General features: G+C 36.8%; 1 protein-coding gene and 1 long non-coding RNA gene across 7 annotated transcripts in view; one reads left to right on the top strand and one right to left on the bottom strand.

The window, feature by feature from the left end:
* The window catches only part of LOC103892532 (uncharacterized), a 68354-nt gene extending 56111 nt beyond the window's left edge, over positions 1–12243 (bottom strand). For both annotated transcript variants that reach the window (XR_008513613.2, XR_002911434.2), the window contains exon 1: positions 12172–12243. This is a non-coding gene — a long non-coding RNA (uncharacterized LOC103892532). The remainder of the gene's footprint in view (positions 1–12171) is intronic.
* The window catches only part of RORA (RAR related orphan receptor A), a 736081-nt gene extending 723601 nt beyond the window's left edge, over positions 1–12480 (top strand). For all 5 annotated transcript variants that reach the window (XM_054531578.1, XM_003778466.5, XM_024232274.3 and 2 more), the window contains 2 exons: positions 732–844; positions 3160–12480. In XM_054531578.1, the coding sequence (XP_054387553.1) occupies positions 732–844; positions 3160–3324 (278 nt within the window). In that variant the 3' untranslated portion in view covers positions 3325–12480. The remainder of the gene's footprint in view (positions 1–731; positions 845–3159) is intronic.
* The last annotated feature ends 2744 nt before the right edge of the window (positions 12481–15224 follow it).

The raw sequence follows: 15224 nt of genomic DNA, 5'->3' as shown, positions 1-15224 counted from the left end.
AATGTAAAGAAATGAGAATTGAACAAAATCCAGTCCAGAATTAACCTCCTGATACCAAGAGAAATGCTGTGGTAGAATAGGGTTGCCTTTCTTAACACCAGTCTCCAGGATAACGTGATTTTTAAGACATCCTATTTTTTGTTAAAATCCATTTAGATGTCATCCACTAGATTATCTGAATTTAATCTGTGTTTTCAACCAGTACTGCATGTTTGGGGATAATCACTTTTGCTAAGTTACTACCTTCTATTTGGAAGACTTAGACGTAAAGACTTTATCGTAAATTAACAATCCTTAAGTCACTTGGAATTCTATTGACAATTTTAGTTGACAAAGATTACAAGAAAACTTTCATATTTTTCAAAAAAGCCAGCAGGATTGATAATGAATATTTCATTCCAAAGTATAATTATTAGAACGTCTCGAGGGGCCATGGTGGTTTCATTTGCACTCATATGAGTATGGCCTCATATTTAATTGTTTATCCTTTGGAAGGGGAGGATCCTTCCTTTAAGTATTGGTAAAAATGGAAAGGTTTAACACCCTGTTTTATAATTTCCTTAGATCACTTTTCACTCCATTAGGAGAAATTTTGAAAGAGGAATGAAACTGGCCTCTGAGTCTCTAAATATTCATTGTGATATAATTATCTGTATCAAAAGAATCCGGAGAAGGAGGATCCTGACACCATGTCAGAGGAATGCTAAAGAATATCATTTTTTTATGTTTAGATCGCTCATGGCTGCAAGAAAAGGTAAAAATTGAAAAACTGCAACAGAAAATTCAGCTAGCTCTTCAACATGTCCTACAGAAGAATCACCGAGAAGATGGAATACTAACAAAGGTGAGTGCCAAAGGCTTCTAGTTGGCATGGCCTGAACTATCCCCTGACACAAATCATGCTGCCAGTATGGTCATGTAAGTCATATGACCAATTCCCAAAAGTATCAGAAAGCAACAGGCTACTAAAAAGAAATAAATTTCCATTTCAAAAAAATTCTGTTGAGCCACAACTCATTATTCAGTCTAAATTATACTTATTATCGTTGATTACAAAGTGTCCTGCAACAATAAGGCAATGTAGGAAAAAGAGTTACATTCTAGAAATTCTCTTCCATCAAAGTTGGGTATAAAGCAGAGTTAATATTCTGCACTGACATAAACTGGAAAAATAATCTTTGAATTTATTTATTTTTTAGAGACAGGGTCTCACTCTGTCTCCCAGGCTGGAGTGAAGTGGCACAATCATAGCTCTATGCAACCCTGAACTTCTGGGCTCAAAAGATCCTCCTGTCTCAGCCTCCTGAGTAGCTAAGACTACAGGTATATGTGCTACCACACTTGGCTAATTTATTTATTATTTTTTGTAGGGATGGGTATCTTGCTATGTTGCCCAGGCTGGTCTCAAACTCTTGGCCTCAAGCAATCCTCCCTCCTCCACCTCCCGTAGAGCTGAGATTATAGGAGTGAGCCAGTGTGCCCAGCCTATAATCTTTGAATTTAGGAAGAAATTATAAACGACTAAAAGACTTAATCAGGATGACCATATATACTAATATTAGTTCTACTTCCATTAAATTCATTAGTCATCAACAGTAAATGACTTTTGCATTTTTGTCAATTTCCCATCACTACTCTGTATTCAAAGCATAAGGTTTCATTTTTACCAATCATTATCTTTCACAATAAAAATGATTATAATGCCAATTTTTTAAATGTGCTAATATCCTTCAGTGCCATTGCTAGTAGTATGATTTGGTCTTAGAACAATCAGCCCTGTTCTTTCTTATTTTATGTATTTTATTATGTGAGAAGTTTTTGGTTTTGTTTTCTTGCTTATTTGTTTGCTTGTTTTTTTTCTCCTTCATAGCTATGTTAGATCAGAAAGGGGTAACTGGGGGTTAATTGCTGTTTTTGCTTTTGATTTCGCACCTGTTAGGTCAGAAAGTGGTAACTGGGGGTTAATTGCTGTTTTGCTTTTTGATTTTGCACCTGTTAAATGAGCAAATGGGGCAGGAATGGGAAGTGGAAGGGAGGAGCCCTGTCAGGAGCTTCACTCTCCATCTCTTTGCCCAAATGCAAGAGTACCATTAGGATCTCTGATTATAAACAGCACTTAACATGTGGACAAGATCTGGTGAAAACATTTCCTAGAGAAAGTTATTCTGGGTTAAAATAATAAGCAGTTTGCCTTTGTGAGGTGCTTTGGAATCTAAAAGTAATTTTGCAAATTGTGTCATTACCCTCAGCTGGTAAATGGTCACTGCTAGGACCTCCATCCAGGCCTTCTGACTCTATTATTTGGCTCGGACAGAGCATTGCTTTATTACAGGCAAAACTCCTTATCGAAAAGAAACGTGTAGTTATCGGAGTTAACTAGTGCCAGTTCTGCATAAAATGTGTAGAGGATGCCATCACCTCCAGTTGCAGTGCCTTCACTACCCACCCACCACTGCCCCCCACCCGCTTCTCTATCACCAGACATCTTTTCGCACAGTGGTAGAAGGCAGGATTCCAGGAAGTAGAGCAGAAGGCATCTTGGAGTAGAAGGAGAAGTCAAGAGCCTTGGGTTCTGTATGAGTCTGCTGCTGACAAGCTGTGCCAACTTCTGCTTATGAACATCTTTTCTAGTTATTAAATTATTCATCTTGAAAATCATATTTAATGTATACTTGGCATTCTATGACATGAATATATCATCATTTATGTATGTATTTTTTTTAGAGACGGAGTCTCGCTCTGTCACCTAAGCTGGCAGTGGCGTGATCACGGCTCACTGAAACTTCCACCTCCTGGGTTCTGGCAATTCTCCTGCCTCAGCCTCCCGAGTAGCTGGGATTACAGGCGCACGCCGCCATACCTAGCTAATTTTTTTTTTTTTTAGTAGAGACAGGGTTTCACCGTGTTGCCCAGGTTGGTCTCGAACTCCTGAGCTCAGGCAATCCAACCGCCTCAGCCTCCCAAAGTGCTAGAATTACAGGCGTGAGCCACCGCGCCCAGCCATCATTTATTTTTACCAATCCTCTGCTATTGGATGTTTAAGTTGCTTTAAGTGTGTTTCACCATTATAAACAATGTCATAAAGATCATTCAGATTCCCTGATCTTTGATGCTTATACCTGTTCTTGCCTGACGGTGTGTCCTTTCCTTCACTTACAGTTAATATGCAAGGTGTCTACATTAAGAGCCTTATGTGGACGACATACAGAAAAGCTAATGGCATTTAAAGCAATATACCCAGACATTGTGCGACTTCATTTTCCTCCATTATACAAGGAGTTGTTCACTTCAGAATTTGAGCCAGCAATGCAAATTGATGGGTAAATGTTATCACCTAAGCACTTCTAGAATGTCTGAAGTACAAACATGAAAAACAAACAAAAAAATTAACCGAGACACTTTATATGGCCCTGCACAGACCTGGAGCGCCACACACTGCACATCTTTTGGTGATCGGGGTCAGGCAAAGGAGGGGAAACAATGAAAACAAATAAAAGTTGAACTTGTTTTTCTCATGCATATGATTTCCATTATGCCTACAGATATGGACCCTTTTTCTGTCTTGACTTCTTGATCGTTGACCTCTGTTTACAACAGAAGGAGGGTACTAAAGTCGGAGGATTTCCTTTTCTTGTAGCTCACTGCCCACAGACTTTCTACAGAGTCACCAATCTGTCAGTAACAACAGAGAGTCCAGCAATAATCGGTGACTGGTGTGCATAGCGGAGGTTGCGGCATTACTTTGCACAACTAGCTCTTTGTTTCATGAAGGAAGTTTTTATTTTTTCACCGATTATTGCCAGTCCGCAGGATGGCATGAAAAGGGTCCATAGCAGTAGCAACAATAGCATTATAATATATTACAGGGTAAATGGGCATGAAGACTATATATAGCTAAAAGAGATATTGTTTATATATTGTTTTAAGTAATATAAAATGTAGTTACTGGTGTAGCTTTTCCTGTTGAATTGATAAGGCACTTTCATTTTGCACCTTTTTCTTTAAATTAAATGCTAGCGTGTTCACTGTCGTGTCGCATGTGCACCAGAAACACAAGTTTAACTGAGAAGGCTTGGAAGGTACGTTGGGAGGTATTTATGCTGCTGTTTACAAAATTACTTTTAAAAGACTGGCTGGTCATATCTAGAAATCACCACGTTGGATTTTTTTTTTTAACATGTGAATTTGGAATTAGAAACAGAACTCTCCCTAAATTATACTTTGCTTTTTGGTAAGTTTAATGATAGATGTGTTTATGCTTCATACAAAGTTGAATGACTGATTGGCGCGGTGGACGTATACCATCATGCTCTTTTTTTTTTAAGGCTTTTTAAAATGCCACCTCATGGAGGCAAGGGGGAGGAGAAGCTCATTTTACACAATTCAGTAGTTAAATATGGACTCGACTCGGTCTCAACTTGGAATTCTTATGCTTCGAGAACAAATCAATAACCAGAATATTTATTGGAATCTAGCTTTTATTATAAGAAGGACCCAAAGAGTATATCTTGAGCAAATGCACACTCCCCATGTGAGGACATGAAGCATTTACTTTGTGAATGTTTATGTTCTTGGTATAATCTAGGAACTTTATGAGTTTATCTCAGAGTGAACTAATTCTAGATTTGTTGTCAATAGATGCTATAATTCAAGAATGTTGCTCTCCATGTTTGAAAAACGATGGATAGGAGGGTGAGGGAAGCATACAATGTTGAACCAGTTTCTCTTATTTAAATATTAAATACTTTAAGCCTTTAAAGTGAAGTTGATGCTAGCTGCAAACATTTACTCTTGTATTTATCTTCACTAGGAAACTGTGGACTGTAATTTATTTTATTAAATATTTAGAAGATTATTTGGCTTGTGTGTTCAGGTGAGAAATACTGAGTTGTTTTTGTTTAATTTCATGGTTTCTTTTTTAAATAATCCCTAGTGGGGGAAGGGGAAAGGAACAGTCTAATAAACAGGTGTGCATATTTTAAAAACAAGTGACCTTTTGGGAATGTAGGCATTTAGATGATGATTTTAGTCGCACTAGGGGTGGGATTCAAACTACTGGTCAAAGACCATTTTGTACAGAAAAGGGAACATCTCCGATGGGTGTTAAGGTAGGAGTTTCCACGCAGCCCTTTATGTCTGAGAAATAGTCTCCTCTGCCATTGGGGTCCCTGCGGAATCTTCTACAGGAATTGCAGCTCTTCACGTCATGCTGGGTTACCAGCATGGGCTTCCCAGAGCACTTCACTCTGTTTCTAACTCCACTGATTTTTCTGACTTGTTTCCTGAGGGACTTGGAAAAGGGGAAGGTATTATTCACACAGATGTGCGTATGAAGCCTAAATAACATCCAATTTTTTTTCCAAAAACATAGTAAGGGTTTAACCATAAATAGAAGATAAGAGTAATATTCCTTTAAATTTCTTACAGGCATGTAAAATTTTATGTGTTTATAGAGAGATGCTAACTGTCAGCATATAGTATTTATATTGGGGCAAGAAGGGTTAAATCAAATCTTTAATTTAAGTAAGCATAGTTCCTTTAAAGATCAATAGTATTTATACTCTGAAAAGAGTACCAAGCTTAGTTCAGTTATTTATTTATCCATTTTTTTTCTATTATTTCTCCTCTGGGGGAAAATGGTGTTTTGTTTTTGTTTGAGTTTTGTGTTTTGGTTTTTTGGTTTTGGTTTTGTTTTGGTTGTCATTCAGATTCACTAAATTTGGGGATGGTTTTATTAAAGTATATTAACTTCTTTTTAACCAAAGCTTTCTGAATATGACCAGCCTCAGGTGCTAGCGCATTAAAGAGCAACTAAACCTAATTCCAGTGTCGATTTGTGAAATAATAAAAGCTAATCGAATTTCTCTAAGGGTGAGAGAGAACATAATGATGAACTTAAGAAGAAATTCCTTTTCCCAGAAAGGATTCTGCATGTACCTAAAAAATCATGCTGTAACCACAGTAATAGTCATGCCATGGTGACAATGCTTTTACGGTAAACCAAGATAGGTAATATGATGCTTCTTCCCAGGTGTTTCTGAAAGAAAAGCAGGGGTGGAGCTTAAGAGCCAAGTCCACTGATTGACATAGTAGAATGGAATTGTAGACAGAGACATGCTCCGTGAAACAAGGAAACAACTGACTACTATTTGGATCTAAGTTGGGATCTGATGTTAAACAATAAATTTAATTTAAAAAAATATGGAGCTCAGAAAAGGATGTAAAAAACTTTGCATTTTCCTTTCTTCATTATTATAAAAACACCTATGTGATGACATAAAATACTTGGGTGGTATCAGAACAATTATCCTTAATAGTTTTTATAATTAAAGTTTCCTAAACTTCAATCTCCAATAGTCTTTTAAGGATTGGAACCACATCACTGTCAGCCCCGCTGCTACAATGCCTTTATACAATTTTTTTACATAAGGCAAATAAGGCTTTTGTACAAAGCCTGAATACCTTCTGTTCCAATGGTGTCCAAATGGTTATTATATTGTGAAAAACCTGGCCTTGGTCACAGTGCAAACAGAAGTACAGATGAAAGTGCTTTTTGGACAGTTTGCAACTGTGTTAAAGCTATGGATTTTTTTTAAAGTGTTCAGCATCTTAACGTGTATTAAAGCTATGGATTTTTTTTAAAGTCTTCAGCATCCTAATTCACCCTTTCTAACTTAAGAAAAACATGACTTAAGACACTGCTTCTAAGTTTGGTTGTTCTTTATAGTGTGGATACCCAGTTATCTGTGAGCGTATGGGGGTGGGCTGAGGGTCAGGTGAGGAAGGAGTGGGGGGGTGTGTGTGTGTGTGTGATTTGCATGTGTATGATGTGTGTGCGTCGGACCGCTTCTAGGCTACTAAGTGTCAATGGAAAAGAAAATGTATTCAAAATACTTAAATCAAAACTAGAAGATGGGGAAAAAAAGATTTATTCTATACAAAGCCTTGTCTGGACCACTTTAGAGAGACTTCTATTTTTTTAACCCTTCTATAAATATTTGATGGCACTTGAAATATTCCTGCAATAAAATGTGATTTGTGTAAAGAAAAAAAGATTTTGTAATGTGAAACAAAGAAAGAAAGTAATGTAATTTTCTAAAAAAAAAAATACAAACAAACAAACTTTGTATTATTTTCTTGATGGAATTTGTCTATCTGTCTTTGGAAAACTTTTTATTTCATTGAATGTGCCATAGTAGAAATGTGTGTTTTTAGTTTTAGACTAAGGAATAGCTAGTTGTTGTGTTCCGACATTCCAAAATGCAAAACAACCTAGTAGTATCTTTCATGAAAAGGTTTAAGTAGTATGTAAGCTTCTCTCATTGTTGCTTTTTTGCACATGTTCTTCATTCCTCTCTAGTGCAATATGTACATAGAGCACTTGCGGGTGTACCTTGATCCCTCAGGGAAAAATACATATTTGTACAGTTTTTTGGGGTTTTTTTGTTTTTTGTTTTTTTTTGTTTTGCCTTTTGTTTTTGGCTAAGGAATGTCGATCGAATCACTTGTTATTGTTGAGGGGCAGCCAGATAATAATCCTAAAGCCACTGTTTCAAACATTGATTGTTTAAATCATATGTCCTTCCAATGCTATTATTTTAAGATAATAATAAAAAGTTATTTTCTGACAGTTCTTTGTGCTGATTGGTGAAAAACAAGGGTAAATAAGCACCTTATAATTGACTTACTGTGAATGACAATCCATCTTGGTATCAACGATAGAAGCCCTATCATTTTGGAGTTGGGGTTAAGAGTCAGAAACAATGTGCTCAGGGATCTCCTAAAACTCTTAAAACAGGGTGGCCAGTACTACTGGGACAAATTGTGTTTTTTATTATTAATAATAATGATAATAATACTATCCCTCCAAGGCACAAGTGAACTATATAGAACTGCGTATGTGTAAACTCTTTACTCTCGTCTCATTTTGTTGAGTTCAGAACTTGATGTGCTCTTCAGTCTTGTGTTTCAAAACACTGAATAACTTCCAAAGCAAAGTTATGCCAGTGTGTTCAAAAGATAAATTAATAATGTACCAGCAAAGAGCATCATTCAAAGTATAGTCCTTGCATATTCCAGTTACCATTTCTCTAATAATTAAAATATACATGATATATATATATAGCATCATGTTAAAAACTATTTCAAATTCTACATATTAAGGATGAAAATTTTAAAAACCAGTAATAAGAGGAGAGACCTGCCTATCAGTACAGTGATATAGGTAAAAGATAAAATATGTTTTTAAAATACCAGCAATTAACTATTGTTTTCATGTGTTCTCCTCTAGAAGCAAACCAAAAATTCCTTCATAGAAAACAATTCTTACTTCCACATGTGTGGTTTATATCTGATGCATTACAAGAGCCAATGTTTAAAGACAAAACAAAACCTGCCTGTATGACAGCAGCAACTCGAGCCAACATTTAGTGTTACATGTTATATTTTTGAAATACAGTTTTGTTATCATATTCCATATATTACTTTCCATAAAGTCAGAGAAGTTCAATGTAATTGTTGGCTCTGATTCTTCCACCTTGGGATACACATTCACAAGAAGATTTATATATTTTCTTACTATGATAGAGGAACATAATCTGGGAAGACTTCCCACGTCTATAAGATGAAAAGGATACCTTTACCATGTTGTTTTTGATAATAAAGAATATGGAAAATGGTAGAAATCTCTCCTCTCTGTGTGTATTTGTATATGTGTGTATACACACACACGTTATTGACATTTTTACATACCTGTGATTGCCACTTCTTATAAAGTTATGATATAGAACCCCATGAAAACAACTTTATATTATAGATCAAATAATGTGCCCAGAAATGCAATTGCAACAGTAAATCTTGATCTATTGGTAATAGTCCATAATACAGGTCTTCATTCTATCCCTAAACATAATGTTAGTAAAGAGGTTCCATCAGATTTTATTATAGAGACCTTCCTATTGCTATTTATTTTTAAGAGATGAGAAGACTGACTAGCAATGTCTCCACAGTGCAATTGGTTTCACTTCTGGGTCTGTCTGTCTGTTTGTGTAGGTGAGATCAGTGTTGTCAGGCTCTCAGAATAATTTTTAAAAGAATCCAGAAGCCTGACTTCATACCAAGTAGCCATCCTAGATGGGCAGGGGGGGATCTCCATGTTCAACCAAACCCTCAGAACTTAGAGCAATAAATACATTCAGTCATTTATTTATAAATGAATGACAGAATATTCAATCCAAATAGAAACAACCTTTTGTCAGTGATGCAACATAACATGGAGTCTTATATTGAGAAAGTGAATATGAGTATTTTAAATAGATGCCTAGGAAATCTGTGTTTGCTGTTTACATTTAGTGTACTTTGCCACATTAGCAGTACCACACTTCTCTTACTTTCATCCTTCTAAGAACTAATGAAAGATAGGTTGCTATTAGCTTTGACATGCTGCACATGCCATTATGTTGTTCTCTAAGAACAACTAAATTCTCTCCAGTGTTCATGTGATTCCTTTTTCATCATTATTACTTTAATATGGATGAATACTATTTCTAGGAACTTGATTATCATTGAACAGATTGCATATGTAAATGCAGATAATTCTTGAGCAATATAGTGAAAATGATTTCACACAAAAAAAATCCATATGTACTGTATACATCTTCCTGAATCCAAAATTCTCTTGTTATCCACACAGTTCGAAATCTCATATTAAACAGTGGTAAATTTTTAAACATTAGGACATTAGCTGGCTGCTTCTATAAATGTACCTGTATTGTCTGCCTGCTCCTTTTGTGGAGATGTGTTTTTGTATTGGATGTTTGGGCCAATGGGAGGCTTCAAGCTACAACATATTTTCCCAGTTTAAATAATATTTAACATATGACAAACCCCAGACAAGGCTTTTAATATGTATAAAGAACTGCAGTGTTAGGTGGTTTATTTGCAAACCGTTTTCAATGTTGTCCATTTTTATGGCACCTTTAACAATATTCTTGTTTCCAAAGTACAAAAAAAATAGGTTAAATAATCTAGCCATAACTGAATGTCAAGCAATAAAACAAATGACTTTTGTGCATAGACTTAAAAAATACAAATTTTAGACATCTGCATGTAAATGCAATCTCTTGTTTACTGCTTTCTTCAACTTGAGCAATCGATTCCTTATTTACTATTAACTTAAGAACTTGTAATGGCCTGTAAACATTTTCTCTCTTACTCTTCTTTCAAATCTACCTGTCCCTGCTTTTGAGTCATAATATTTAATGTTGTTCTGCACATCTCTATACAGTTAACTTTTTGGCTTTCATTCTGTATAGATAAGAAAATGTTATATTATAAACAGCCTACTCAGTGCAAATATTTATCTGTTTATCAAATCCACAATATGCTGTATAATACCGGTTTTACTATATAATCTATTTTAGACATAGCTGTTTAGAACTAGAGTGTGCTATTTTTGTGTTTTTCTGATGTGTGGTGCTAGACAAGTTACTTTTGTGAACAACAAAAATTATCCCTTTTATTCCTAGACAATACCACCTTTGGGTCTTGTTAATTTCACTGAGTATAACTATATATTTGTATATATATACATATATATATATCTACCTATGCCCAACTGGCAGCTGTATCAGAGTGCTGGATTTGGGACATGCTTTTCTCTTTAAATACATAATATCATTATATAAATTATTCTAGAGTGTATTTAATTAGGATAAAATTACTTCCTTAGTATGGATATTTGACATCTATAGGGTGAATTTGTTTATAAATATGGCTATATGGAAACTTATTAGCATTCACTTTATGTTTGCTACTTGGCTTTATAGCATATCTCCTAAGCTGAAAAATAATTTGCCAGGCCTTCAAGATCCTAAAGAAACTTGTTTAATGGAGTAATATACTTTTTTTTTCTTATTAAGGAATTATATTATTGGCACCTAACACAGTTGTATTCTTAGCTCCTATTATAGATAATAGGCATTTATATAAAATATCCTAGACGGCTTGATGGCAGAATAAACCTTTCCCCTCCTACCTGAGTCATGAGAAGGATGGAGACGTCCTCTGCCATAACATGGGCCATAAAGCAAATTCGACACGGGATGTTCTGTTTCAGTATGACCTCAACCAGTTCCATGAACTGAGTGAAGGACCTTCATTTTTAAGTTATTTAATAAGTAGCTTAATTAAGCCTTTCTACCCATTCTCCCAAGATCTATTGGCATTATTGAAAAGCAAAGTTTATCAAATATCTAACTAAGGATGTAGTTAACCTTATTAAATATTGATTAGAATTGTTCTGTAATATTACTGAATTTGTAAGATCTTTAGCAAAGATTTTTGAGCAATTTATAAATGTAGAGCAAATGTTTCTGTTTACTGCACTTTTTGTAATTGAAGGTGATAAATTCTCAAGCCATGATTATTGGCTTCCACGCACTGCAATATTTACCCACAATTCTAGACATTTTCCATTTTTGTGGAAGAGTTGCTGTTACCTTAATTATAAATGCAATTGTGTGGTTAATGAGAGCTAATGCTAGTAGTTAACCTTTTAAAGTGGATTTGCTACAGTTGAGGGAGAAATCTCTTTTAATATAAATCACATCATTCCTTAACTGCCTCGCTTGGAAAGAGACTGAAACCTTTTTTTTAAAGCACCATTTAGCATCCTAAGCTTCCTGAGGGTAGACATTGTATGTATCTCTTTGCGTCTGCACAATGGCTAGCACATGTCAGCATTTGACAATTGTTAAATGATAACAAGTGTGCCCCAATTAAAACGTTTTTCCTGGGTTGTTTTGTTAAATTTATAAAGTAAGCCAAGCCTTACGGTTAACATTCTCCTCTACAACCAAGTATTAAAGCCACATTTAAAAAGACCACATGAAATGCTGATTCTAATTGTGTGTAGGTCTTGAGGATTAAGCACACAAATTTCACAAACCTCTGTTTGAGTAAACAAACTCAGCCTTCTGTAAATATACATGCAAGTTTGGAAACAGTAATACTGTACCTATAAATATATGCTGTCTGTTTTGTGTACAGTATGTAAAAACTCCTTTTCTGCCACACTAAAAATGCAAGCCATTTATGGGAATCCTAAAACTAGTATTGAACTAAAACTTTGCTAATGATCTTTATTAGAGGATCATCCAACTTTTCACTTACCTTGGGTTTTCTTTTCAATTCACTCTTACAGTAGTCTGCTTATTTCCAGCTGTTTATTTTATTGAGTCCTGAATTTAAAAAATAAAATATTTTGATTCATTTTGTAAATACAAGCTGTACAAAAAAGAGAGATTTAATGTTGTCTTTTAAATACTCCAATTTTCATTCTAATATGAATGTTGTTATATTGTACTTAGAAACTGTACCTTTAATATTACATTACCTTTATTAAAAGTGCATTGAACACATCAATTTTAGATGTGCTTTATGTACTGTTATCCTATAATAAAACTTCAGCTTCTAATGGAACACTTGCCTTGTTTTTCTTCTTTTTTCTTGGTTATTGAATTGGACTGTACATAGTTTCCTAGCTTACATCCTGTCTCTAGTGAAGGGTCTAGGAGAGACTAGGTAAGTGTGGTCCAGACTAGCAGCACAGCATCTCCCGCGACTTTGTTGGAACTGCAGAATCCTAGCACCACCCAGACCTACTAAATCAATCTGCATTTTTATAGGATCCCAGGTGATCCATATGCACATTAAAGTGTGAGAAGCACTGGTGTATACTACAGCACTTTTTTTTTTTTTTGAGATGGAGTTTCGCTCTTGTTGCCCAGGCTGGAGCGCAATGGCTCAAGATCTCGGCTCACCGCAACCTCCCCCTCCCAGGTTCAAGCAATTCTCCCGCCTCAGTGTCCCAAGTAGCTGGGATTACAGACATGCACCACCACGCCCGGCTAATTTTGTATTTTTAGTAGAGACGGGGTTTCTCCATGTTGAGGCTGGTCTTGAACTCCTGACCTCAGGTGATCCGCCAGCCTTGGCCTCCCAAAGTGCTGGGATTACAGGCGTGAGCCACCGTGCCTGGCTCTTTTTTTTTTTGGAGACGGAGTCTCGCCCTGTCGCCAGGCTGGAGTGCAGTGGTGTGATCCCTGGTCCAAGCAATTCTCCTGCCTCAGCCTCCCAAGTAGCTGGGAATACAGACACGTGCCACCACACCCGGCTAAGTTTTGTACTTTTAGTAGAGACGGGGTTTCACCATGTTGGTCAGGCTGGTCTCAAACTCCTGACTTCATGATCCGCCCACCTCGTCTCTCCAAAAGTGCTGGGATTACAAGCATGAGCCACTGCGCCTGGCCGGTGTAGCACTTTTTAAAAAACTATTGGCTGGGCACAGTGGCTCACGCCTGTAATCCCAGCACTTTGGGAGGCCAGGATGGGCAAATCACGAGGTCGGGAGTTCGAGACCAGCCTGACCAACATGGTGAAACCCTGTCTCTACTAAAAATAAAAAATTTAGCCAGGCTGGTGGCACGTGCCTGTAGTCCCAGCTACTCAGAAGGCTGAGACAGGAGACTCGCTTGGACCTGGGAGGCAGAGGTTGCAGTGAGCCGAGATCGCGCCACTGCACTGCAGCCTGGCGACAGAGCAAGACTCTGCCTCAAAAAAAAAAAAAAAAAAAATTATTTGCTGCCATTTTGCAGGGAAAATACTGTTTAAAAGGATCAAGCAACCCTTTAGGTCAGAGAAGGCAAAGAAAAAGGTATTAACTTGTGAGATAACACCCACTGAATGACAGTCACTCTTGGAAATGCAGAACTGAGAATTCTGAAGTTGCTTCCTGTCTCAAAGGAAAAGGGTGCCATGACTGATTAGTCCTATCTTCCTTGAGTGCAGAAGGAGAGAAATCCTGAATGCATAGATTTTGTCATTTTTGCTTTAGAAATCATTAAAACTGAATTGTAGAAACGTTGCCAAAGACTTTTATTAGAGTCTCTGACTACCTGCAGTGTCATGGCCCCACTCCCACCCTTTCTTTTGATTAAATTACTTAGGGGTGAACCATAAATTTAGCATCAGCTAAGCATTACACCATTTTAATGGTGCAAAAACCTCGTCATCAATTGTTTTCAATGTAATATCAAGGACATTCAAATTATAAAATATTCTGAAGTCAGAATAAAGGCAACTGAGCTGGCATTTTCCTCCACATACCATAATGCCTAAGCATCCCCTGCACTCAGTAGCATTCAATAAATATCCGAATTATTCCCCAAAGTTGCTGCAAGTAGTAAACAATCCCTAATCCTGCTTTTATTTTCAACTACCTCAGAAAAAAAAATGAAATATTATGCATGTGAAATCTTTGTAGACCATCAAGTTCTACATAATTATAAACACTACACTTTCTAGTGTCTGCAGAAATTGAGAGTTAATGAAAACAGAGTTTAAAATATGAAATCTGTCACCTCTAGATCTCTGCCCAAACTCATGCCTAAACTCCTTTTGCTAAAAGTAATGATTTACAGCCACCTCTTTATCCTGGATTAGCTTGCTCAGTTTCAAAAAGGGTAAATGGGAATACAGAAGAGACTTCTTAAAATTCTGTTCCTGATGATCTCACAGGAAAAGCAGAAAGGATAACAAATGTCAGGTTATTAATAAAGTCTAGGAAAGAAAGCAAAAGTAATAACCATAGACTGGTCAGTAAGACATGACCTCAAGAATGTCTTAGTTGCTACTGTTACTACTAAACTTTTCTTCATGAGGCAAGAGGAAGCAAGGGGCAAGCCTAGCCCCTCAAAAGCGGACTTCACATCTACCGTGCATTTGTACCAAATGGGCAGGTGCAGAGGCCTCAGCTTCTCCTCACAGGTCTGTGAAAACCCCGAGCCGCATGCATGGTGGTAGGAAAGATAGCTGCTGCTGTGCTGAGATGCAGTTAAGCACCTCGGCTTCCCCTTTTGAACAAGAAATTGAAGATGGGGCCCAGTGGTGTTCAAAACCATGGTCCAAAAGAGGTTATCAATGTCATGTAAGTCATCAGAGACAGGAAGAAAAAAAGATATTTCCATGCTTAAGGGATTTCGGGAACTTGAGGATGAGAAGGGAATGTTTGGTCAAGAGAACCCCCCTAGATTCCAGCAGAATCACACTGATGGCTCCCCTACTGCTTCTACTCCCCGCCCCCAGCTTTTGAAGCAAGCCTGGACTCCCAGTGGTGGCAGAAGCCTCACTCTAGGAGATTAACAAGAGCTCTCTCCTTTCACGGT

This window comes from Pongo abelii, chromosome 16, assembly GCF_028885655.2.
Source record: "Pongo abelii isolate AG06213 chromosome 16, NHGRI_mPonAbe1-v2.0_pri, whole genome shotgun sequence".
Classification (NCBI taxonomy): Eukaryota; Metazoa; Chordata; class Mammalia; order Primates; family Hominidae; genus Pongo; species Pongo abelii.
The sequence above is the reverse complement of the archived record's forward strand: the minus strand, read 5'-3'. Positions and strand labels throughout refer to the sequence as shown.